General features: G+C 34.0%; 1 protein-coding gene across 3 annotated transcripts in view; it reads left to right on the top strand.

Annotated features, from left to right (window-relative positions):
• The window catches only part of LOC123552001 (synaptic vesicle glycoprotein 2C-like), a 49,855-nt gene that overhangs the window by 8,075 nt on the left and 13,883 nt on the right, over positions 1-27,897 (top strand). The window contains exons 1-10 of one of the 3 annotated variants that reach the window (XM_045341347.2): positions 2,277-2,326; positions 8,316-8,610; positions 12,101-12,148; positions 13,474-13,635; positions 16,850-17,012; positions 17,566-17,687; positions 22,929-23,089; positions 24,689-24,763; positions 26,015-26,107; positions 27,751-27,839. In XM_045341347.2, coding sequence (XP_045197282.2) covers positions 8,523-8,610; positions 12,101-12,148; positions 13,474-13,635; positions 16,850-17,012; positions 17,566-17,687; positions 22,929-23,089; positions 24,689-24,763; positions 26,015-26,107; positions 27,751-27,839 — 1,001 coding nt within the window. In that variant the 5' untranslated portion in view covers positions 2,277-2,326; positions 8,316-8,522. Of the gene's footprint in view, positions 1-2,276; positions 2,327-8,315; positions 8,611-10,220; positions 10,395-12,100; positions 12,149-13,473; positions 13,636-16,849; positions 17,013-17,565; positions 17,688-22,928; positions 23,090-24,688; positions 24,764-26,014; positions 26,108-27,750; positions 27,840-27,897 lie in introns of those variants that run through there. The other 2 variants (XM_045341349.2, XM_045341350.2) reach the window with 2 other exon arrangements.

Below are 27,897 nucleotides of genomic sequence, written 5' to 3'. Positions count from 1 at the left end.
ATGATGTAGTAGTGGTGTATTTCAGTAGGTATTACGGTAAACACAACCGTGTTATAGACTTTTCCATTTATTTGACAGTGTACCAGTATAGAACAGATAAAGAAAAACTTAAAATATCTAACAGTAAAACTGATTATCAGGAACATGAAAAAATACGAGTTTTAATACAATGATCGATAGCAAACGCGGAAATACGCAGATTTCAAAAAATACATCTCCCGCGGTTATTACTAAAAGAACAAATGCCAAATAAAATAGCTTTGCTGATACGTCTATAAATTGTACACTTAAATATAATGAAAAGTAAGTTGTCCAAATGTATGGACTGTTTACGAAAAAGTAGTTCTAAAGGAACTTTGGTTCATTTGTAAAATGATTCTAAAGAACGTAGAGGACCGTGCAAATGTTAGTTCGCGCCAAAAAATGTTATTCGTGCAGAAAGCATAACTGACCAATCAAAACGTATTGTATCTTACAAAACCAGTTCATATGCACGGGTGGGCATATGACTGGACACAGTAAGACACTCAACGAATCAAATTTTTATTTCACAAAAATGAAATCAATATCAGTCAAAAGATAATTCCAATGAGAGTAGGAAATTACTTACACCTAAGCTTTCATATCAATGGTTTTATACAAAAATTGCTTATAAGAAACGCATGTATGAGATTTTTACACACTTTATATGGAAAATAGAAGGGAAAAAATGACGAAATGATGGCATTAAATATCATTTTGGGAACGAATAAAAGATAAAGATAAAATTTTATTTAAAAATACCGTGTGATGAATCAAATGTTGAACTTTGGTAATATTTTTGCACCTAAGGTTTCTTATTTTTAGTAATTTTGTTATTAAGTAAAATGTGTACATGTCCTTCTTATTTCTATATAGAAAATCTGACCGCTATCGATTATTGGCCGGTGGAAATGAAAGTACAACACAATACAACGGAACACAGAGTACAGACATGATACAACAGATTACGGAGTACTGATACGACCGGGGACATATATACACACAAACATAATGATTAAATTATTTCAAAAAATTCTGAATTGGTGTTCTCTAACCTATAATGTCGAGGCTGATCAAATCAGATTTAGCCTATACATGTACACAGGTCTAATCACAAGTAGTCTAAATACAGGAGGGGGTCTAGAACAAAGAAGAATAAATGCGTCTTTGATTATGTTGTATAAAATATCACACAACCTCGTCTCTGTAGATCATAACCACCTGACAACCTTTAGAAACTTGAATTTTATCATTCCATCTTCGAGAACACAATATCGTAAGAACTTCTTTTCCCCCGCACGAACAGACTCTGGAACGCTTTACCTTATAGTGAACCTTCAGTGCTTCACATCTGATCTAGACTCGTATATGTACTAATGTCATATCATCCTGTTTTTATTCTTAACAAGCTGTATATATTACTGCTCTTACTCTCTTAACAACATGAATATCATGTATCATGTAACATAGCAACATGCTTTTAAACAACTGCCCGACCTCCCAGTTATGATCAGAAATTGATTGTTGCGAGTATCTCCGTAGATGTAGATGTAATTTGGTAGCTAAGTCGTTCCAGCTAAGAAGTTTTAAACTTCCTTCCTTTCCTCTGGCAAGTTATCAATAGTATCGTGTTTTCTTTTACTCTTATGTGTTTCAGTATGTATATGTAGCATTCTGTCGAAGTCGACATATTGAACCAGTATTTATAAAAACAATGCTAAGTGCACAAAACAACAATGCAGTTAACTGTATATCTAAAAACAGAGCTATATATCATGTTACTGTTTCTAGAAGTTACACATGTGCATCCAACTATTAGATCAGTGTATTTTATTTAGAATGAAATTATTCAAACTGAGACAAAATGATCTTACAAAATAATGCCAGTTTAGTAAGTTTTGTCTTAATGTTGCAATTCATAAGATCTAGTAAAAATGGCGGCGTAAGAACATAAACATTGAAAGAAGCGAACAGGAGTAAATTCAGAGTGTTGTAGTTAACGAAGTGTAACTTTCTTATATAAATGTTAACACCTCCTTTTCTTATTATTTTCCTATGGTATCGATATGGTTTTATGGGAATATAAGTCTCTCAAAATCCGATTTTGTAGAAATTGTCGAAATAAGTGGATTTCATATGAAAAAAAGATCTGCCAGATAACCCTAGTGGTGTTCAACCTCAAACACACCATAGTGGTCTAAGGCCTGATCTGGATCACGTTGACGCATAAGGAGCAGAGTAGTTTGTTGGTTTGTTGTTGGCCTAAACCTAAAAAAATAATCAGATTTCAACTAACTTTAATTAGGTTTTTGTAACTAAAAATATTTGAAAAATATACATGTTGACAACAATATTTCTACCAACCACATACAGCATTCATTTAATTATGTACTGTAGACAGTTTGTCACAGACAGCTCTGGTATCTGTCAAGTGGAAAAGTTTTGTGTTATCCAAATAAATACAGACAAAACTGTTTATTTATAATAGTACCTGTAGGATGATTTTGGGCTCTGGTGGAAGGGTGTAAAACCCTTTTTAAGCCCCTCTTCTTATGGAATTGCTGCTGTACAGCTCAATTTGTTTCTTCACAGTTTATTCATGAAAATGGGGACAGATCTAATTATATTGTCATTATCACTGTAAAATCAATTTACAGCCCAGTGTTTTAGTGTCTTAATTTGTATGGAGTTTCTCCCTGCCAGTGCTTATCTAATCTGATTTTGAAGTCAATTACTGTTTTAGCATCTACAACATACTGTGGTAATTCATTCCATGGTTTGATAACACGACGATCAGAAAACTGGTTCAGGCAAAACGTTGTTCTAGAACATGGCAGTTCAAGTTTTAGGTTATGGCCTCTTGTTGAAGAAGAGTACTTGAGATATCTCTCAAAAGGACAGTCATCAATTCCTTTAACGATTTTAAAAACTTGTATCAAGTCACCTCTTAATCTGTGATGGTGAAGACTGGGTAATTTTAATTTTTTCAACCGGTCTGTATATGTAAAGTCTTGTTGTATATGTAAAGATTTGTTGCTCTCTTTTGAAGTCTTTCTAGACTGTCTATGTCCTTAAGTAAATATGGGTGCCAGACAACATTTGCAAATTCAATATGAGGGCGAATCAATGCAGTGTACAGCTTCATGAAAGTGTATTCATCAATAAATTCAAAACTCTTGCTGATAAGTGCCAATATGCTGTTTGCTTTGTTGATTTTTGTCGAGATATGCTTACTGAACTTCATGTCTCTTTCAAACATACCGGTAACACCAAGATCACATTCTTCCAGTGCCACTTTAAGACTGTTGTTACTCATTTTATACCCGTTTTGAGGATTTGCATGCCCGTAATGGATAACTTAACACTTATCAACATTAAATTTCAATTCCCATGTTTCAGCCCATTTCATGACAGAATTAAGGTCATCTTGGAGTATATCAGAATCACTTGCTGGTGCTTAAATCTTAGTGTCATCAGCAAAAATTTTAATGCTGGATTTTACATTCTCAGTGACGTCATTTACGTATATAATAAAAAGCACTGGTCGTAGCACACTGCCCTGGGGCACCCCACTACAAACTTTTTTCCTGGTTGATGTACTCCCTTTAACTGATACACATTGTCTTCTATAGCATAAAAAGTCTTGAATCCATTTAAGAACATTCCCCTTAATCCCAAAAGACGAGATCTTATTTGCTAACCTTACATGTGGGACCTTATCAAAAGCTTTTGCTAAGTCAAGATACACTGAGTCCCAGCTTTGGTGATTTTCAATATAGTCAGTCCATTCTTCCATCACATTGAGAAGCTGCAAAGCACATGATCTGTTAGTTCGAAACCTGTATTGATCATCTGACAATAAATTGTTCTCGTCAATATGTTTCATAATATGTTTGCGAATAATTTTTTCCAAAGTTTTACACACAACTGAGGTTAAGCTAACTGGTCTAAAGTTACTTGGATCAGTTTTTTGCCCTTTTTTAAATATTGGTGAAATTCTAGCATCCTTCCATGCTTTGGGGAGAGTCCCAGTTTTGATCGAATGTCTAAATATTAAAGTGAGTGGTTTAACAAATATATAAGTGTCCATGACTTCCACCACATATTCAGTTATAGGAGTGGACTTTAAGAAAGTTTTGTCTATAGTTGTCTATGTTCTGCTGCTTAGGTAAAAGAGTAAAAAACACAGAAATTTATGTGATTACGGTACATATAAAAATAAGCCTGGACTTGACACTTAGGGGAACAGTAACTGGACTTGGAATTTAGATGCCGGTAATCAATGTACACAATTTATACAATTATAAGTTATAATTTATGTAAGTTATATAACTTAAATTGTGCATATTGTACCTTCATGAGAAAAATAAATAATGAGTAGTTAAATGGTCGAAGACAACGAGTAGTATTAAATAGACATAAATCAAATTGGAACTCAGTAGTATCTGGTATTCCTCAGGGATCCATATTAGGGCCAATTTTGTTTATTATTTTTGTGAATGATCTGCCAGATGTAGTTGGTTCTGTATGCAAGATGTTCACAGATGACTAAATTATATCGTAACATCACGTCAAGGCAAGATCAGCTAGACCTGCAAGAAATTAGATGATATCGCACATTTATGTGACTGGAGTAAGGACTGGTTGTTAAAGTTCAATATACAAAAATGTAAAGTTGTTTCATACGGAAATGAAAAAATCCGAAAAGACTGTACTATGCCTGATGCAACTGGAGTAGAGCATAAACTGACTTGTAAGAGATAACTCGGAGAAGGATTTGGGAGTATTGTTTACTAGTAAACTGAACTTTGACCAACATAATAAGCAGTTTAGTGAATTAAGGGAATAAAATACTTGGTCTTTTGAAAAGGATTGAAAATCATTGTTTTTGACATTGTATAAGGCATTAGTTCGCTCCCATATTGCTTATGGTAACTTAGTGTATTATCCAGTTAGAAAAAATGTAACAGCTGGTTGAAAATCTACAAAGACGGGCAACAGCACTAGTTCCAGAAATTAGACATCTTTCTTATTGTGAGAGGTTAAAGGAATTAAATCTTCCTTCTTTAGACTATCGTAGAAATAGATATGATATGATCCAGGTATTAAAAATAATACACAAGATAGATGATGTAAACATGAACACTTTCTTCAGTTTTGCTGGAAATAGCGGTACAAGAGGTCATAATTTGAAACTCTACAAACCAAAAGCCAAAAAATCATTACGGTTAAACGCCTTTGGACATCGCACTATAACAGTATGGAATAACTTACCAGAGGAATTAGTCAACAGTGACACTGTAACTTCATTCAAATCAAAACTGGACAAATACTGGATATCTAAATGATATGATGTTTCTCAAGCAATGTTGGGCGGTTAAAACCGCCCCCAGTTTTAACCAGCGGTTTTAACCGGTTAAAACCGCCCCGGTGAATACTCCCTGAAGTGGTCAATACTGGTCAATACTGGTCGATTGGTCAATACTGGTCAATTAGCCAATACTGACTGTTAAGATATTTTGCAGACTTTATGAACAATTTAAATAATGACTGTTAAGAGTGTTTGGGGCTTGATGAAGGCATTTGCATGCATTATATTTAGTTCAAGCAACCAAATTAATACTCCCAAATTAGTCAGAAGGGTCAATTTGTCAGCACTGGTTGATACTGGTCATTAGACTGCTAATTTAACTGAACTTCATTTGTAGAAAGTATTTCAAAAACTATAGCAGTTAAATCTTACTGGTATTTAATTCAATGAAAAATTGCTGCCTACAACTGGACCCTTTCATTGAAGTGGTTTAATTGTGTTTTGATAGCAAGTGTCACATTGCCTAATTGACACCATGTCTTACAATATACAACAGATTATATGTTGCAGGCCTGTCTATCTAGTCACTAATTAGCTGTCATGATCATTAGTCCCACTGTATTAATGAGGTGCTTTATCTAAAAAAACTGAGTTATGCAATCAAAGTATTCAAATGACCAGTATTGACCAATATATGTGTCAATCAGGGATACTGTGTAGGACCAAAATTTGAATTGACCAGTACTGTCCATTTCAATGAGTGTAATTTACAGTAATATTTTTTTTGATTAATTCAAAATAAAGGCTATACTTTAAGGTGAAAAAAGCATTTAATAAACTAGTATTGGCCACTGACCAGTCCAAGTATAATGTCCAGAACTGAGCCTGACCAGGACATATTTCCAAGGACCAAAACTGAATCGACCAGTATTGACCACTAATCCACTATACTTTTTAACAAACAAAATTTTATATTATTCAGACTGCTTTATAATTTTTACATTACTGATACAGCTTGTTCTAATCTGTGAATGTGCATTATGTAAAAGTGTTGAATAAACCAGTATTGACCACCCAAGAGTGACCAAAGTATTGAATCACCCAGTATTGACCGGTTTTAACCAGTATTGACTGCCGGCCCGGTCAGTACTCATATTGACCGGCTTTTTGCCAACATTGTTCTCAAGTATATTAGGTTTAGACTAGACCGAAGGCAGAGAACAGTTTTTATGAGGTATTTCAAGGGGGCTTATTTTAGCTAAAGGGCTATGGAGTGTCCCCAGAAGACAAAAGGTAGACAGAAGGTAGTTGTCTTAAGTATATTAGGTTTAGACTAGACCAGAGGCGGAGAACAGTTTTTATGAGGTATTTCAAGGGGGCTTATTTTAGCTAAAGGGCTATGGAGTGTCCCCAGAAGACAAAAGGTAGACAGAAGGTAGTTGTCTTAAGTATATTAGGTTTAGACTAGACCAGAGGCGGAGAACAGTTTTTATGAGGTATTTCAAGGGGGCTTATTTTAGCTAAAGGGCTATGGAGTGTCCCCAGAAGACAAAAGGTAGACAAAAGGTAGTTGTCTTAAAGTTGCTGTCATTACATAATTATGTTCTTTTGTAAATATTTTTGTTTTTAATAGCTGTCACTAGGAGTTGCAGACATATATAGAATAACAGGGATTTCGGTTAGTCACCATTATTTACTCAAACAATAAAACAAAATATAACAATTCTTCAGCACAATTCAAGTCGAAAATATTTACGAAAAGTGTAAGTTTGTTTTTTAAATTTAATCCTTAGAAAAATATGAATTTGATAAAAGCTTCCATTATGGCAAACAAATTGCAATTAACTATTTATTGAAACTGCAATTGGCCTTGCAATTGTGATTTTCTCGAGGTTAAATACATAGAACTGTTTCCTATCACTTGCAGTATATCTAAAACCGCAAAAAAATAAGAGAGCTGAAGGGGATGGTGATGTCTGTAGCCACTGCCTTTATTCATTGATATCTACATAGTTTGCTAAAAATGACATCAAAATAGACTTCCATTATGAAAACTTGTGTGAGACAATCTAGTGAAAAATCAAGCAAATGACCCTGTCTTTAATAGTATTTGCTGAATTTTCTAAGTACATTTTGAAGTTTTGAAAAAGAGGGATTTAATTCAAATTCTACATTGTAGAAAATATTGATCTCAACATGCAAAACTACCTTGATAATTGGATAACAATTTAACTTTTCTTCTTGTCAGATAATTACTGAATGAGTTTTAAGAAGAAAATTGAGGTAAATAAGTGGATATGTGGTTGGCAGAAATATTTTCAGCATCTATTTTTACCTCAACTATATGAAGGATATGGAGAGCTATCCTACTCGCCCTGGTGTCGGCATCTTTCCGTGTCCCCACCTTGGTTAAAGTTTTTTTTACACTTCCTCTTTTTTCTCCTTATCTCTGTAATTACCTGATCGATTTGCTTTAAACTTTAAATAGTTATTCCTCATCATCATATGACACAAGTCCACAACTCTCACACCAATATTTCATGAATTATCCACCTTTTTACTTAGAATTTCAGGTTAAAGTTGTGATGCACTTTCACTCTATCTCAGTTATTCCTAAATGGATTTGATTCAAACTGAAAGTAACTGTTGTTCCACATCATCTCCCACATCGTATGACACAAGGCTCATAACTCTGGTACCAATATTTAATGAATGATCCCCCCTTTTACTTAAAATTTCAGGTTAAAGTTTTGATGCACTTTCACTATCTCTCCAGTATAACTAAATTGATTTAATCCAAACTTAAAATAGTTGTTCAGCATCATCACTCACATCATATGACACAATGGCCATAACTCTTGCACCAATATTTCATGAACAATACCCCCTTTTTACTGAGAAATTCAGTTTAAAGTTTTGATACACTTTCACTTATCTCAGTTATTGAATGAATAATAAAGTTTTTAAATGTGGCTATTTTTAGGCCAAAAACACATTATGCCTAAAATTTCTACAAAAGGAACACTTACTTAAAAGTGTGATATAAACCGGTAATGGGAAAAAATGAAATCTTTGCATTATGAAGGATGACAAACTGACTCTAGTGAGGACTATGATTCTGTGCATAAATATGTAACACATAAATATATTGGTGACAACTGTGTCTTGGAATATCTGAATATTTGACACAATGACAGCAGAAAGAAGGCAGTTTACAATGGATTCCGACTTCAGAGAGGTGGATGAGAGGGAGCATCTACTGACTGAAGATAATATAGGTACTGAACATTCAAGTTTACGGTCTAAAGATAGTATAGGTACTGAACATTCAAGTTTACGGTCTAAAGATAGTATAGGTACTGAACATTCAAGTTTACGGTCTAAAGATAGTATAGGTACTGAACATTCAAGTTTACGGTCTAAAGATAGTATAGGTACTGAACATTCAATTTTACGGTCTAAAGATAGTATAGGTACTGAACATTCAAGTTTACGGTCTAAAGATAGTATAGGTACTGAACATTCAATTTTACGGTCTAAAGATAATATAGGTACTGAACATTCAAGTTTACGGTCTAAAGATAGTATAGGTACTGAACATTCAAGTTTACTGTCTAAAGATAGTATAGGTACTGAACATTCAAGTTTACTGTCTAAAGATAGTATTGATTCTATTCTTTCATCTTTACGGTCTGAAGATTATAAAGGTACTGCACTTTCAGATTTACAGTCTGAAAATAATATAGGTACTAAAGTTATATCTTTACTGTCTGAAGATAATAAAGGTACAACACTTTAGAATTTATTATCTGAAGATAATGTAGTTACTACACTTTCACATTTACTTTCTGAAGATAACATTGGTACTGAACTGTCTCATTTACTGTCTGAAGATTATATTGGAACTAAACTATCATCTTTACTGTCTGAAGATTATAAAGGTACTTTACTTTCGCGTTTACTCTCTGAAGAAAATATATTTTTTTTTACAAAACTTTTAACTTTCTGAAGATAATACAGGTACTAAACTTTCATTGCTACCATCTAAAGATAATACAGGTACTAAACTTTCATTGCTACCATCTAAAGATAATACAGGTACAAAACTTTCATTGCTACCATCTAAAGATAATATAGGTACTAAACTTTCATTGCTACCATCTAAAGATAATACAGGTACAAAACTTTCATTGCTACCATCTAAAGATAATAGGTACTAAACTTTCATTGCTACCATCTAAAGATAATATAGGTACTAAACTTTCATTGCTACCATTTAAAGATAATACAGGTACTAAACTTTCATTGCTACCATCTAAAGATAATATAGGTACTAAACTTACACCTTTACTGTTGGAAGATAATATAGGTACAAAACTTTTAACATCTTCAGTCTGAAGATATTATACGTACTAAAATCCCACCATTACTGTCTGAAAATAATGTAGATAAGTACTAAACTTTCACCGTTACAGTAGAAAAACATGAAGCAATATGTCATGTGGTATTTCATAATCTAGAAATATGCATTTTGATGTACAGTTTTCAGAATAGTTCTCTTATGATAAATAAATGCCTTTATAACAGTGTACTCTTCAATAACTGAGTCAGTTTAAAAATGAGAGGTTTTATCTTTCTTCTATAATATTGCTATCAAAAGCCTATCAGTTCATTCACACTAAGTACATACTTAAAATGAGTTGTTTTATGTGTTATATGTACTCTAATGGTCATCTGATTACATATAAACAGTGTTAGTCAGAGATTCTACAAAATAACAATTAAAGTAAACACTTCTTTAAGTAGTGGTAGTTTTCCTTCATTATTGGTGAGGGTTCAAGTGTTAGAACACTGTTTGATAACACACACTACAAAATGTTGTGACACTGAATTAATAACTTTAATAAGTAAAATATTGGGTTATTAGGTATGTCAGAATAAAATGTATGTCAAAGAGTTCAGTTGGGTATTTTGATGTTTGTTCATTTTATTTTTTGGGAAAAAATGGATAATTTTCCAAAGGAGACTGATCCTTTGCTGTTTTATGACATTAAGAAAAAAGGTTTGTGTAAATAAACAGAATTTCTTGAATCTTTTTATTTGACACAAAAGTTATTGTAATTTTATGGAATGACTTGCCCAGATGAAATGAATATAATGCTACATACTTCATAAACATAATTTATTATTTGTCTTACTTTTCTGTTAAAAATCATTTAGAAATTAAGTATTTGTACAATAATGTTTGCAATGCAGGCTTTTCTCCAGTTCATGTTGCATGCTTCAAAAGTATTGTAGGGCTATACATTTGTTAAACTTAGGAAAAGAACTGGAACCGATGTGGGTTTGATCCTTATTTAGGGCGTAAAATTCTTAATATGAGGAAGCCATAATTTAACTGGCATATGGAATGTTGGTTTTCTACCAGGTGCCCATCTGTGAAGAATTAATGCCCGAAGGGACACTTGAATACTTCCTTTACCATCAAAAGCTGGAAAGTCGCCATATGACCTGTAATTTTGTGAACATCGGGCATGAAGTTAAACAGAGTTTGTCTAATGTTCGCATTTAGAATATTTTTAGTATAAGACTGTGTATGAGTGCACAAAGACATACAGTGAAGGTTTTCTTATTATCATTTATGTGAGATAAAAGAGAAGATTTATTGAATGTTTACTCAATGTATATACAAGTGTACTGTCGCCTCAGCCCTCCCTTTTCCCCACCACACACAAAAAAACCCAGCAAAAACACTGCAATAAAAAGAAATTTAAGAAAAATGTTAGTAGTTAATACAGATAAAAACACACATAATGTATAGTGAAATGCTAAGCCTTGTTAAATTCCATTCTATTCATTAATACTCTTTGGTAACAGTGAATTGTTGCACTGCTTTATACAAGTTTTTTTTAAAGCAATATTCCCACAGAGATAGACTTATGCAAAAGAGTCTTTTGCCCTTTCTTTCATTTTAAATCCGTTTGGCCAATCCACGTGACTTTTCAGTATCGTTCACATGGAGGACATCGCTCAATTCATTAACATTTTTGTTTGTACTTTCTTAGTTATGTGATAGATTTTAATAGAATAAAAAGCATCAAAGACAGAAAAACCAGTGCTTTCCTCTGCAAAAAATGTCTGTCAGACTTAATCAATACTGCATCCGCGCAGTCTGGTCAGGATCCATGCTGTTCGCTTTCATAGTCTATTGCAATTAGCGAAACCATTAGCGAACAGCTTGGATCCTGACCAGACTGCGCGGATGCGCAAAGCCACTATGTTGGTTTTCTCATGGTGCGGCTCATATAATGTCAGAAGCATTAGCATCACATAGCGGTTAATTGTTTCTTTTAAATTAATGCAATAAATCAATGTTTATGATTAGATGATAATATATCATTTTGAAAACTGTGAAATGTAATGAAATGAAGTGATATTTGTCACGTTTGTACTAGATGCTATTTAATAGTCGTATTGCATAAAGAGTACAGTGCATATCCACAAAAATATGCAGATAATTTTGGTTTATAAAATATCAGGGCATAAAGTACAATATGCTCCTCTTTATATGTCAGTACAGTTACCCACGATGCTGATAAAAGCTTTACATTTTATTGTATACCAGGAAGAGTCCAGATGTCATGTATGAGTTCTTATAAATCAATATGGTTTTTTTGTACATATTTAAACAAGCAGAGAGATTAACATTCTAGTCAGTAAAACATTAGCATGTAAATTTAACAATGAAGTTTTTTTGTGTATTTTCAGATAGTGGTGAAGAGCCAGTACCCTATGAGGCAGCACTGAAATCTATAGGTAGGCATCTTTTTAATTTGAAATGTTATTTGAATTGTTATATATATTTATTAATGTAAATGCTTTTATAATATCTTTTTACTGAAAATCAAAAAAAGCCAGATGTTTATATGTATAAACAAATTGCCTATTTGGTGAACAAGAATCTGCAATCTGTTTAACCCTTACCCTGCTAAATTTCTATAATGAACTTGTCCATCTTTCAATTTGAACAGTACCATTAACTGTTAAAAGGGGTGCTTACCAAAAAAATACTGACTGAATGGCGAACAGTGCAGATCTTGATCAGACTGCACAGATATGTGTTGATCTACACTGGTCGCAAAGGCAGAATCAGTTGTGTCCAGCATGGTAAGGGTTAAGACAAGCAACATAGCAACTTTATAATGCCATACGAAACGGCAATGTTAAGCAGGTTTAGCAAAGTTTTAAATTCTGCAAGAACTGGTTGATTCCAATATTAAAAAAAGGAGAAAATTTTCTGGAAAGAGTAGACGAGTGCAGATGTTTTGCACATTATTATTGAGGACTTTTTGGTAGGCCATTTTCAGACTCCCATTCAGTCATTTATTGGACAGAAAGAAGATAAATATATAGGCTTCAGGACTGTTTGCTTAGTTTTGGCTCAGAGGCAAAATGTCCCAATTTGTTCACCTTAGAAATATGTCTTGTATTATCTTATTTAAATGTAGGTTTTGGAACACAAACTTTTGAGTCAAAATGGTCTAAATTGTTCATCAATTGAAACCTTTACTGTATTACCTTATTTGATGAAAACAAGTTAAATATAGGTTTCAGGACACTACATTTTGAGGTAAAAGTGGCCCAAATTGTTCTCCTATTGAAACCTGCTCTATATATTGCCTGTAAATGATTGAGCCTAAGTACATATATAATATATTTTTTATTATTGTTTGGTGTTAGACAGAAATAGGTATCACATAACTGTTCTCTAACTGAATCTACATGAATGAATGTTTCAGGTTTTACTCTTTTTGATCATTTTTGACCCATTGTCTCTAAGAAGCCAGGAAATTTGATTTATGTATTCATTAATTGTACCCCAAAATTGCTCTTTTGTAGGATTCCTTAGTATACATAAATAATCAGTTGAGTAATAATGTCTATAAAATGCATCTAATTTTATGTAGAAAATGGATCAGGCAAAAGGTAAGAAACTGTCCCTTACCCACTAATAGATTAATATGATATTTTCAATGTCTGAAAGATGGGTTTCACTGTAAAAATTATATATCCAAACAACAGATTAAGTATGTTATCAGTTGACTGTAACAACAGAAGTCTTACGACTGTTGCATTTTCAGGTTATGGAAGGTTTCACATCATCCTGCTGGCGCTGTGTGGCTGGGCAGTATCCAGTGATGCTATTGAAGTCCTGTCTGTGTCTTTCATGTTGCCATCAGCTCAGTGTGATTTGAAACTGAGCTCACAGGATAAAGGATGGCTCAATGCAATCATATTTGTAGGTGGGTAGTAGTTTTAGTTAGCTTCATGCTGAAGATAAAGAAAATGAAATTTTTATTTGGTTGACTGTTCGAAGAACAGGTATAGCTATTGGATTTGCTTATTATTCTGCGTTGGTGTCTATGACAGTGTTCTGCTTTGGTTAAGTTTTTAGCTCGACTATTCGAAGAATAAGTAGAGCTATCCTACTCACCACGGCGTCGGTGTCGGCATCGGCGTCGGCGTCGGCGTCACACCTTGGGTTAAGTTTTTCGTACCAGTCCACATTTTGACAAAGTCTTTTGAGATAAAGCTTTGAAACTTTCAACACTTGTTTCCCATCATCATGGCCAGTTATAGGCAAGAGCACATAACTCAATCAAGGATTTTGGCTGAATTATGGCCCCTTTTGACTTAGAAATCATGGTTAAGTTTTTCGTACCAGTTCATATTTTGACAAAGTCTTTTGAGATAAAGCTTTGAAACTTTCAATACTTGTTTACCATCACCATGTCTAGTTATAGGCAAGAGCACATAACTCCGTCAAGGATTTTGACTGAATTATGGCCCTTTTTGACTTAGAAATCTTGGTTAATATTTCATACCAGTTCATATTTTGACAGTCTTTTGAGATAAAGCTTTGAAACTTTCAACACCTGTTTACCATCATCATGTCCAGTTATAGGCAAGAGTACATAACTCCATCAAGGATTTTAGCTGAATTATGGCCCCTTTTGACTTAGAAATCATGGTTAAGTTTTTCGTACCAGTTCATATTTTGACAAAGTCTCTTGAGGTAAAGCTTTGAAACTTTCAATACTTGTTTACCATCACCATGTCCAGTTATAGGCAAGAGCACATAACTCCATCAAGGATTTTGGCTGAATTAATGGCCCTTTTTGACTTAGAAATCTGGGTTAATATTTCGTACCAGTTCATATTTTGACAAAGTCTTTTGAGATAAAGCTTTGAAAACTTTCAACACCTGTTTACCATCACATGTCCAGTTTATAGGCAAGAGTACATAACTCCATCAAGGATTTTGGCTGAATTATGGCCCCTTTTGACTTAGAAATCTTGGTTGAGTTTTTCGTACCAGTTCATATTTTTTGTAAAGTGTTTGACATATGGCTTTGAAACTTTTATCACTTGTTTAGTATAATAGTCTCTATCTGTAGGAAAGAGAACATAACTCTGTCATCTATTTTGGCTGAATATGGTCCTTTTTTGGATTTTGAAATTGGTTCTGTTTTCATACAAGTCCATGTTTTGTCAAAACTATTTGACATATGGCTTTTAAACTTCGAACACTTGTTTATCATTATGATTTCCATCTGTAGGCAAGAGTACATAACTATTTTGACTGAATAATGGCCCTTTTTGGACTTTGAAATTGGCTCATATATTGCCATTTAGTGCAAGACTTACCCAAATCAAAGTAATACAGGAACATTGTTTGTCTAATCTATTTATTTCTTTTGTCTGAATATCCGTGGAAATATTTTGACCCCATTCTTCAGTCAATTCTTCGAATAGTCGAGCGCGCTGTCATCAGACAGCTCTTGTTGTACGTAAGCAGGTATCTCAGTAACCACTTATGGGAATGGATTGAAACTTCATACACTTCACTGTGATAAATTGATTTACATTGCACAGGTTCCATAACTCTGTTTTTGCTTTTTTACAAAATTCTGCCCCTTTTTGTGACATAGCAACTTTTTGTTAAGTTTTTGTATCTTATCTAGTATCTCAGTACTCACTATTGGGAATGGATTGAAAATTCACACACTTGCTCAGTGTGATGACCAGGCATGCTTTGTACTGGATCCATAACTCTACTTTGCATTTTTAGCTCATCTGATTTTTTGAAAAAAAATGATGAGTTATTGTCATCACTTGAGCGGTTGTCGGCGTCGGCGTCGGCGTCGCCTGGTTAAGTTTTATGTTTAGGTCAGCTTTTCTCCTAAACTATCAAAGCTATTGCTTTGAAACTTGGAATACTTGTTCACCATCATAAGCTGACCCTGTATAGCAAGAAACATAACTCCATCTTGCTTTTTGCAAGATTTATGGCCCCTTTTGTACTTAGAAAATATCAGATTTCTTGGTTAAGTTTTATGTTTAGGTCAACTTTTCTCCTAAACTATCAAAGCTTTTGCTTTGAAACTTGGAATACTTGTTCACCATCATAAGCAGACCCTGTACATCAAGAAACATAACTCCATCTTGCTTTTTGCAAGAATTATTGCCCCTTTTGGACTTAGAAAATCAGTTTTCTTGGTTAATTTTTATGTTTAGGTCAGCTTTTATCCTAAACTATCAAAGCTATTCCTTTAAAACTTGCAACACTTGTTCACCATCATAAGCTGACCCTGTACAGCAAGAAAAATAACTCCATCCTGCTTTTTGCAAGATTTATGGCCCCTTTTGGACTTAGAAAATATCAGATTTCTTGGTTAAGTTTTATGTTTAGGTCAACTTTTTCTCTTAAACTATCAAAGCTATTGCTTTAAAACTTGCAACTCTTGTTCACCATCATAAGCTGACCCTGTACAGCAAGCAACATAACTCCATCCTGCTTTTTGCAATAATTATTGCCCCTTTTGGACTTAGAAATATCATTTTCTTAGTTGAATATTATGTTTAAGTAAACTTTTCTCATAAACTATCGAAGCTATTGCTTTAAAACTTGCAACAGTTTTTCACCATCATAAGTGGACACTGTACATCAAGAAACATAACTCTATCCTGCTTTTTGCAAGAATGATGGCCCTTTTTAGACTTAGAAAATCATGGGTAGGACAATATTTCTATTATACAAAAAAAATCAGATGAGCGTCAGCACCCGCAAGGCGGTGCTCTTGTTTACAGAATCATGCCCCTTCTTCTTCGACTTTTATATTCATTCAGTTGACAAGGCTGTTGAATAGTCAAGTGTTGCTGTATGAAATACATTCAGTTATCTTCAGCGCAGTATGAAGTATGAAGAAAAAATGTTCTAATGAAAGTGTGAGAGAATGTGAAATTGATACCTTTTAGTGATTTTCAGAATTAGAAAACAACTCATTGACTGCCAGCTTAAAGTGTCAAGGCCAACATTTCTTTAAATTTACATTGAATATGGTTAAATATGAGCTGACTTATAATGCTTTGAAATATTTACTTATCACTTCATTGTTTTTTACACAAATAATAATTTCATACTGTATTTACATAACAGTTATGTTCAATATTTAGGGATGATGGTTGGTGGGTATTTTTGGGGCTCGATGGCAGATAAGTTTGGACGTCGGTCTGTGCTGATGGGTTCGCTGACGGTGAATGGTCTTGGAGGTTTGGTGTCGAGTACATCCCAAGTGTTTTGGTTGTTTCTTATCATGAGGTTTATAAGTGGTGTAGGGTAAGTTTGTGTTTACTAAAATGTTCCTATTATAGTGTTTCCCCCCCCCCCCCAAATATTTCAATGTTTATGAAGTTCTTTTAATTGATGAAAACACTTGAAATTAAAAAGAAAAATGCTATTAACTGTCCTATAAATATAGTTGAAAATTTCCCCAAACAAATCCCTGTGGACCTAAATCCTGTGTTAATTCCATGGGTAATTTATTACCTTAAGTTTGCTTTTTTCAGGCAAACTTTCAGATGGCAAAAAGTTTCAAATGCATTTTATACTAAGGTTTTGTTGGGTTTAATATAATTTTTTAACAGTTTTTCAGTTATATTTGGTGATTTAAAATTTCTTAACCGGTGTTCCTGGATTCCTTATCCAGTATCAACAAGTTCTGTGCAAGTAACTCACAACTTCCCACCATGAATAAGAGATGAAGGACAGAATGAATTTAGACACCTTGCTGGACATTCTAACTTCTAACCTCTAGATTGAACATAAAGTGATCTATTGAGCTAAGTGGACAGGCACAGATTTAAGAAAATTGTTATGTTTTATGTTTCAGTGTTGGTGGCAGCATACCTGTGATATTTTCATATTTTACTGAATTTCTGCCAAAAGATCGTCGTGGTACCATGATAAGTGCCTTAGCTACATTTTGGATGATGGGAAATATAATTGCTGCAGGTGTGAAAACATTTCTTTACTATAATATAAGCATTTGAGATAAATGAAATTTCTCAATAATTTACTTTTTTACTGAAGAGAATATTGATTTACATGTATAAGAAACACTTGAAAAATACTTAAGAATCCTATTGTTTATGCTCAGCTGTTGTTTTATTGATACTTTTATACTACATGTAATTGATACTTTTATACTACAATGTACATGTAAATGCTATTTCCTACATAAGTTTGTATTGTGAGTAATTTGTGACCAACTGTTTCAAAGTTTACAAACTGACAATCTGTAATGTGTTTTCCTTACAGCAGCTGCATGGAAGTCAAGTCTTGTTTAGATGAAATTTTGAGCCTGCCCACTTAGCTCAGTAGGGAGAGCACAGATCTAGAGAATGTGGGGTTTTGATTTTAAGCCCCAGGCAAGGGGTATGTTCTTTGTAACGATTGATAAAAGACATTGTGTCTGAAATCATTTACTCTCTACCTCTGATTAATGTGGGGAAGTTGACAGTTACTTGCAGAGAACAGGTTAGTACTGGTTCAGAATCCAGGAAAACTGGTTGGTTAACTGCCTGCGGTTACAACTACTGTTGAAAGTGGCGTTAAACCCAAAACAAATAAACAAATTATATAAAAGTTTCTTAATGTTATACATCAAACTAATTTATAAATTTTAAGGACTGTGGTTCTACAAGGACGCACTTTTTCCCAGTGCATGTAATTGTCTCATTATTATAAGATAATACAGTCAGACCTTTGTAAAGCAGCCAGCCAGTGCCACAATGTTGATGCTTCATGCAGTTGGCTGCTTAAGACAAGTTGAAATAAGAACAAAAACTCCATTTTGGAAGTTATTTGAAACAAATGACTGTTTAATACAGGTAAGGCAGGTTCATTGATACTTAGAATGACTTTGAGCATTTACTTCACATTTTTGTACCTGTGATACTATGATGTTATATATTTGCAGTATAACATAAATTACCTATAGGAGGTATCATTAAATAACAAGAAGCAAAATGTTCTTGATATTTGACGTTTTTCATGCAGGTTCCTGTTGCAAGAAACATTAAAAATGTGGGATAAAAAATCAAGTTTTAAATTTAGAGGCTTTAGTGGCCAAATGAATAAGCCTGTTTACTTTGAATCAATCTTCTCTTGCTGTGTAGGTTCAAAACCCCATAGCCCGCCTGCGTAGCTCAATAGGGAGATTGCAGATATAACGATCATGGGGTGGTGAGTTTGATCCCCGGGCAAGGTGTAAACTATGTCCTTTGTGACTATTTGATAAAAGACACTGTGTCTGAAATCATTTGTCTTCCACCCCTGAATTATGTGGGAAAGCTTTGTACTGGTACAGCATCCAGGAACAGGTTACATAACTGAAATACTGTTGAAAAACAGCATTAAATCCAAAACAAATAAATATTAAAACCCCACATGGGATGTAGAAATTTTCAGTGTGTAATAGCTGTCCAGTAATCTTCGCCTCAGTCACAATCAAATGCATACTTTTTAGGTGCTCTATGTTATACACCCAAATTTAAAAGTGCATGACTGTTTATATATTCTGTCTTCAGCACTTCAGGAGTTACATATCACTACCCAGTTGCAGGTAAAACTACTATCAGGTAGCTGATGTACATATAAAACGAACGCCATGCTGTCCAATTACAGAAAAAAGGCCAAAATTCAGCGTTATATTGTTTCACCTTAAAAAATGTGCTTTTTGTCTTTTCAGTTTAATTAAAACCTGAACCAGCAAGACCTTTTTGTGCTGTTTGGTTTACAGGAAAATTCGTCTTCTTTCAGCTGCAAGTTATTTCAACTGTCTATGTCACCCACAACAGAAGATATGTACTGAAGACTGACATGACCGTTTTGTTATATATTTTGCCTTTTTGCTCTTCCCCATATCAGATAATGTGATTTCATTATGAAATAATTCTTTTTTTACTGTCTTATTTGTCTCTGTGTGTACTTCAGTCTACCTTCTTCTGAAAATAATAGCATTCTTTCAGGTGGAAGTTTCTTATCTCCTCAAATTTGACTCTGAAAAGACAATGATAAATGCGCCAATTTTTTTGTCCTGTCCGTAGACACCTATTTTCTTTGTGAAGGATACAGTATTAGAGTTTGATCACTGTTGGTATGAAAGCTGCTAGGATAGTGTCTAAGTTGATAAACATTGGATGGAATTAAACTGGGTTATATAGATATAAATAGTTGTTGAATTGCAAAATGTCTTGTCCGTAGACACATGTCTTGTCCGTAGACACTAAAGAAACAAAGGTTTTTTGACAAATATAATTTATAAAATCATACTGGAGCTATTTATCGAGTTTCAATGATACACCACACTTAATGTTTATACAAAATATAGAATAAATATATTTCTAATGAAACTTACTTCTTCCAAATGCAAAATGTTACCCATTTATTCTTGTGTGTACAATCTGAATCTGAGAAGTACAATGGATATAGAATATGTTTTAATCTTATACATGACTTATATAAATGTTAAAAACTATCAAAAAAGGAATAATACATTTCTTTCTAACCCTCCCTTTGTTATGGCAAAAACAAGGCATGCAATGAGGGTGTCTACGGACAAGACATTGCACAAATACTATTCAATATATTTTCTGCTTTCAAAAAAACCAGCACTGGACCTTAGAAATATATCAAGAGTTCTTTGAAATAAATCAAGAGACTCTGAAATGCAAAAAACCCCCAATCTTTTACAAGTTAGTAGTAAAACAGAAAGAATGAGAAGATAGAAGCAAAATCACTTGACATTTGGTCATATTCTAGTGGAGTATGGATCTATTGTTAGACATGGTGTGGGCTGTCCGCTTTCAACTTAAACATTTTGTTATAATCCACTCAAGATGGCATATTTCTGTGCTCTTTAGGGCCAAGATAACATGGTGATTGGTTTTCAAGATTTCATTCTATTCATTTGCCTATCAACTTTTATTCTGTAACTGACTGAAATCACATAAAATTGAAGCAGTTTAAATCATCTTAAAAAAGAAATTACAAGCAATTTACTACGTGATTACCTGATTACCGCAGTCTCCTTGCAGCTTTCTCCCTTTCAAAAATGAGAGCTATTTAGATTTGTTTGTTTTTGGGGGGTTTAATGCCCTTTTTCAACAGAATTTCAGTTTTGTAACTTAACAATTGTTAATTGATTCTGTACTGTACAAACATGTTCTCTGCAAGTAACTGCCAACTTCTCCACATGCATCAGAGGCAGAGGTCTAGAATTTTGAAATCATAGTTTGATTTACGATTGGAGTTACTAACATTTGTTCCAGTATTTTTCCAAGAAAATAATATTAATATAGGTGATAAAATGAAAAAAAGAAGTAAATGTGATAAAAAGATAGTTAAAAAACTTTGTCTCCGGTCATACTATCTTATATAATGGAAAAAGGTCAATATCAATCAAAAATATTACTGGCTAGAAAAAGAGAATGTATCTTGGGAATTTTAAGAAAAAAGCATAATATGTAAGTCATTAGCTGACTCAAAACTAAGTGATAAAAGCTTATATCACAGTGAACATTTAATTATTCAGTAAACAGGTTAAAATTCACAGGAATTTTATTTTGCAGGACTACTTAAAATATTAGTATGAGTTATGGATCTCACAGAATAAATGTCATATGAGTATTTTACAACATACAGCTATTTAAGCAGTCAGCAAGGGAGTTTGTTTCATTAGTTTTCCATTTAAGACACAGTTGTAATCTTTTTAAGATGTTGTTCTCAGCTATAAGTTTAACAAGTTCTTCCTACTTTTTTATGTTTCTACTTTAATGATCATGTTTAGAGAAACTCATAGAGTTCTTCATGTTAAACTTTGTGTTTATACTTTTTTACCATTTCTTGACTGATATGGTTGATAACAGCATGTAAATAATTTGCCTCAACAAAGTCTAGTCAGGTGGTTTCTTCCACCATCCAATTTCAGGAAGATTGTGGTTTATTTTGTTTAGTTAAGGTTAAAAGTTATTACAGATAAATAAACATAGTCTAAAATGGTGTACATAACAGGCTGCAAGGTCAGTTCTTAAGCCCATTAAATGCATGAGCATTGATCAGAAACATTATTACTCTATCTGTCTTTTAGACAGAAATTATGGTCAAATGTCTTGTCCGTAGACACCAAGCTTAAGGAGATTTTTAACAGCCTATTTCAGTGAGGATCCTTCCAAGTATCATTATTTTTAGTATATAGTGAAATATGAAAACAACTAGTCCTAATTTATGTAAGCAATAGCACAGAACTTGTCACAAAATGACATTTTGATTTAATCACAGTTGTTCAAATCCTTCAATTATTCGAAGACACATTCCGAAGAACTTCTTTTCTTAAATTTGTTTGTTACTTACTTGTTCTTGGTCATTTTAAACATAAAAAGTTCAACAGAACTAAAAGACTGTCTTCTAAAACCTATGTAGAAAGCACTTGGCGATGATTTCTTGTCCGTAGACTTTTTGGGTAAATTTCGGCTTTCATTTTAAAATTGCGATATCTCTGCCAAACATAGTCGTAACCACAAAAATGAGACCATTATTTAAAGAGAAATGACTGAAATTTTAGAAAATAACATGTTTGAGTTGAATAAATGCATTTCAAAAGGTATGCAAAAACTGAAAGCAAGTAGAAAACAAAAATTTATAGAATTTTGAACTTCAAAAGAAGATAATAACTACAAATCTTTTTGTAATTTATTAGTTTTTTGGGTTTTCTACATTAATTTTATGTACCTTATCATGTGGTAACAATTTTGTTGGGTCTCAAAGAGTTATTTGAATAAAACAGTCCTTTAAAAATGGTCATGTCTGTTTTATTTTTTCCCTGAAGATTCATCTTTATATCGAAAAAAAAATATTGTCGAACTATCAGACAGCGACAACTACCATTGTTTTTGTAGAACCAAGGTATATGGTAAATTAACATTTCAAAATAAAAGAGTTTTACAAACTTTTATTTTTGACCCCAAGTGAAACAAAAAAATGCATTTGATTGTGACTGAGGTGCTTGTATAAAGTCAGTGGTTCTGCATTGTTCCTGCCCATTCTTGATATAATGTACGGAGGGGCACCTTAGACCTTATTTCTACAGATAAAGCTGGAAAGCTTCTATACAACCTTTATTGTGCCAGTGTGTCTATGTCTTAATACCAAATAAAGACAAATCTTAATAATTAATATGTTTTTCATTTGCAGGGCTGGCCTGGGCAGTAATACCACATCCAAACTTGGGATATTTTTCTGAGAAGTTCACATATAACAGTTGGAGAATATTTGTGGCAATATGCACTATACCAAGCTTGACATCTGCTGCAATGTTTGTGTTCATGCCAGAGAGTCCAAAATATTTTTTGACAGTAAGTTAATGAGTACCTTAACAAGTCTGTAAGTCCACCCGACTGCCAGCTTTAAACTTTACAAGTTCACACCAAACATTTGGTACAATTTAGTCTTGGACAAGTGTGTATGTGCATATTAATAGTCATCATCAGTTGTTCATATTTGCAACTCATTTAGAAGATTGCCCAATAAATTAGGGTTTTGAGGATTAAGTAGTATAAGACGAAATACATGATCAGTTTCCAGAAGCCTCCCATAATGCTTAGTCATTTAACCTGCTTTTGTGTAAAGCATGCATTTGACTGGGCAAAGGATCTTGATTTAGATCACATCTGAAAGACCGTTAGTTATTTTAGTTCAGTAATGGTGGAGCTGTTTGTTATCATACACTTGGATATGTATACTGTTGTTAGTTTCAGACTGTTTGATTTATATCACATCTGTTGCTCAAATTCAAATAGTACCATGTGCATGCTAAGTAATTATGTCTCCCCCCTCCCCTCTTTGGGAGACATATTGTTTTTGCCCTGTCTGTCTGTCCATCCGTCAAACTTCATTTCCGATCAATAACTGGAGAACTATTTGTCCCAGAACCTTTAAACTTCATAGCTGAGTAGATGACCCCTATTGTTTTTTTGGGGTCACTCAGTCAAAGGTCAGTGTCACAGGGGCCTGAACATGGAAAGCTGTTTCTGATCAATGACTTGAGAACCATTTGACCTAGAATTTTGAAAGTTCATAGGATGATTTTAAGATCTCTCGATTGAAGATCAAGGTCACAGGGACCAGAACATAGAAATCCCTTTCTGATCAATAACTTGAGAACCATTTGACCCAGAACCTTTAAACTTCATAGGGTGATAGGACTTACAAAGAAGATGACCCCTTGGTTTTTTGGGTTACTTGATCGAAGCTCAAGGTCACAGGTGCCAGAACATGGAAAACTGTCTCTGAGGTGCCAGAACATGGAAAATCGTTCCTGATCCATCACTTGAGAACCACTTGACATAGAATGTTGAAACTTCATTGGATGATTGGACATGCCTAGAAGATGACCCCGATTGATCTTTTGGCCATTTTTTTTAGAGGTCAAGGTCACAGGGGCCAGAACATGGAAAACCGTTTCCAATCCATAACTTGAGAACCACTTGACACAGAACGTTGAAACTTCATGGGATGATTGGAGATGCCGAGTAGATCCCTATTGCATTTCAGTCACTAAGCCAACCATCAGTGTCCCTTTGACTTTCGCTTCTGTCCCCTATTGACTTCTTTCCTATTCCTACTATGCTTTGGGGGAGACATGCACTTTTCTACAAAAGCATCTTCTAGTTAGATTATCTAATTTAAATGAAAAACTTAGTGGTCGGTGCCAAATAAGGTAGTTTGTGGGACATGACCCTTTAGAACAGTATTTGTTTGAGGAGAAACATATAGATTGGATGTGGATTGACGGAAATACAAAATTGTTGAAAAGTTTTCATAAACAATATTTATTATATTACTGTACCCATTTGCTTTGTTTCAGTTTATATTTTGTCCATTCTATTTTCCTGAAAGTATGTTGTTTTAAATAATAGGTTTTTTTAAATTCATACTTTTGTGTCTTATTTCAGATGGGTAAAGAAAAGAAAGCTTTAGACAGTTTGAGGACTGTGAGTAGAATCAATGGCAGGGATAGGCCATTTCAGGTAATGTCTCATTATTATAAACAACTTGCCTCTTAAGAAATTAAGATTCGTAATCTATTGTCCAGATTTTAAGGTTTATCCTCACCTGTGTAATACATGGATATTATAGTTAACTAAAGAGTCATTCTGTTTTCTCACTTCAGTTGGATCATTTTGGGGTAGTCCTATTATTTTATTCAAGTTACTGGTTAATGCAACCTACCACAGCATTTTGCAATTCAGTGTCTGTCAAACTGGCCATGTTCCTGAATTTCTGTCTAGTGGTTGTTATCAACATTTTATAGACCTCGTCCTTCTATAAAACATGTAAGTAATGAATGACTGTAGATTGCAGATCCTGTAGAATTATTGTAGATTTAGAATGATATACCTATGGTATGAAAGTAGCTCTTTAATAATTAGCAAAGACTGTATGTAGGGGCTGTAGACAGCCTTGAAGGGTTATCTAGTTACATGTAGTTAGTTTGTTGGGTTTAAGGTCACACCGGCACAGTTATATATAATATGGCAACTTTGCAGCTTTTCGTGGTGAAGGAAGGCCCCAGGTGCCCCTCTAGGCATTATTTTGTTATAGGCGGGCACCTGGGTAGAACCAGCAACCTTCCAGAAGCAAGCTTGATTGCTTCCTCACATGAATAATTCTACGTTCAAAGTGAGGCTCGAACCCACATCAGTGAGGGACAAGTGATTACAAATCAGCGACCTTAACTCTGTCATGGAGGTCCCCAAAGATTATATAGAGCTGTGACATTAAGTCTGATGTTAACAGAGATTTAAATTGTTATGATGCAGCTAGAAATATAATAGTTTAAAGGTCAAGGCTGCACGAAAGTTGAAATTTAATGAAAAATTTTAGGCTTGTAGTTATCAAACTTCACCTGGTGCCTATTAGGCCAGTAGATAAAACTCTGGGTCACAGTGTCTGAGGCTGAAAATGCTTTTTGACCACCAACTTTTGAATGCTAGGTTGGATATTTCTAGATGTCAAACTTTTCACTGTTGCTGTTTTTGTACAGTGGACAGGCCTTTTCTAGAACAATATAGTAGTGTCTGGATAGTGAATACAATGTTCGGCAGTTTATAGTATATCAGAAGAGTGATGCTGTAACACTAATTTTTCAATAGATAGTGACTGATAGGCCATTAGGAGAGACAACTATGTTGTAAATTCATCTTTCATAAGGTTTTGTGTACTAGGATTGAAATTAACACATTTAAGGTAAATATAATAATGTTATAATACTGTTGCAGATATCCAGGTTGATACTGACTAAAGACAGAGATGGTATAATACACCTTGACGATGATGAGGAGAAGACAAATTTCAAAGAAAGTGCTAAACATGTAAGAGACAAAATTGGTGATATGATTGAATTGTTCTGTGATATACATTCTGGTAGCAACTCATGCTGCGGAGCATTTTTACTCTAGAACAAGTAGTGTGGTCTGTCTATGGTTACTTACACTCGACTGAACGCCGCTGGTTTGGACTATAGTTCAGACCACTGCTATTCCAGTAAAATCCAGTGGATCACAGCTGTCAAGGGACATCAGACATCAGTGGATTATACTGATACCTTTCTTGCTTTATACATGTATTTATTTTATGCTTTTCAGTGAAATACTGGAATAGATATCAGTGAAATAGAGTGCTCAATACAGTGCTCAAGGTGAGCTTTTGTGATCGCCCTGTGTCTGTCGTCCGTCGTCGTCAGTCGTCTGTGACTCTAGAGGTCACAATTTTGGCCTAATCTTAATGAAACTTGGTCAGAATGTTACCCTCAGAAAAATCTTGGACGAGTTCAATATTGGGTCATCTGGGGTCAAAAACTAGGTCACCAGGTCAAAGGAAAAGCTTGTTAACACTCTGTAGGTCACAATTTTGGCCCAATCTTAATGAATGTTGGTCAGAATGTTACTCATGATGATTTCAAAGTCCAGTTTGAATCTGGGTCATGTAGGGTCAAGAACTGGGTCACAAGGTCAAATGAAAGGAAAAGCTAGTTAACACTCTAGAGGCCACATTTATGACTATATCTTAATGAAACTATCTTGATGATCTTTAGGTCAATAGGTAAGGTGAGTGATACAGGGCCTTCATGGACCTCTTGTTTATTTTTCATTGTTAAGGAACTACATTAAGAATGCAAAAGAATATGAATTATACAAATCTGAAATTCTTTGCAAAATATGCTTCAGTGAAATATAGATGAATATATTAAATACCTTCACAAACACAAAGATATACCCTCCATCATAAAAAGAACCTTCCATCTTAATAAGATCATAATAATTTAAAATAAGTCTTTTAAACTTCATAGAACTATTTGACAGTTTTTCAGCTTAGATATCATGACGTCATGATGCATTGCATGCGCCACTGGTAGAAATATTGCATAAGTTATTCACTCAGTGAAATATTTTTATGGCCCCAGCATCTACTGATGCGGGAGGCATATAGTGATTGTTCGTTGGTTGGTTCGTTCGTCCGTCCGTACGAGGTTAACCAAATGGGAACGTTTCGTCTGGCATCAATACCCCTTACAAGAATGAATTGATACTAATACAGATGTAACCTGTGACCATTCCTCATCTTCAAACATCACCTGACCTCAGTTTGACTTTGACCTAGTTTTGGACTTGGGTTCCTTTGTATCGACAAGGATGCCACCAGGGACATCAAGCGTTCATTGAACGCATCTCCTTGTTTGATCTTACATTGAAACAAACAAATATCCTCTATTCAGTATAAACCAAATTTAACCAAACTACTAGTATTGAACCAAGTGAAATCTGATCGACTTGTATTTAGTTTAAAGTTTTTCATTTGAGGAAACCCTTGTGCTGGTTTAGGAAGGTTAAGGGAAATCCGATTGTGTTTCCAAGATACCTGCTTCTTTCTGAAGTAATGTCCATAGGTGATATTTGTACATATGTTACACACAGATTATTTACTTTGAATGACATGTATATTAACTTTCCTCTAGCTACTGCATCAAACTCAGGAACTGTTTGGGAAAACTTTATTGAGGACCACTACCATAATGATCATCATAAATTTCACACTGAGTTTTGGGTAAGTTATTCTCCATTATCATTATATAGAATCTAGCTTACTATAAATAGTAACAAAA

This window comes from Mercenaria mercenaria, chromosome 4, assembly GCF_021730395.1.
Source record: "Mercenaria mercenaria strain notata chromosome 4, MADL_Memer_1, whole genome shotgun sequence".
In the NCBI taxonomy this organism is placed as follows: Eukaryota; Metazoa; Mollusca; class Bivalvia; order Venerida; family Veneridae; genus Mercenaria; species Mercenaria mercenaria.
Note: the sequence above shows the minus strand (reverse complement) of the source record. Positions and strands in the feature narration are given on the sequence as shown.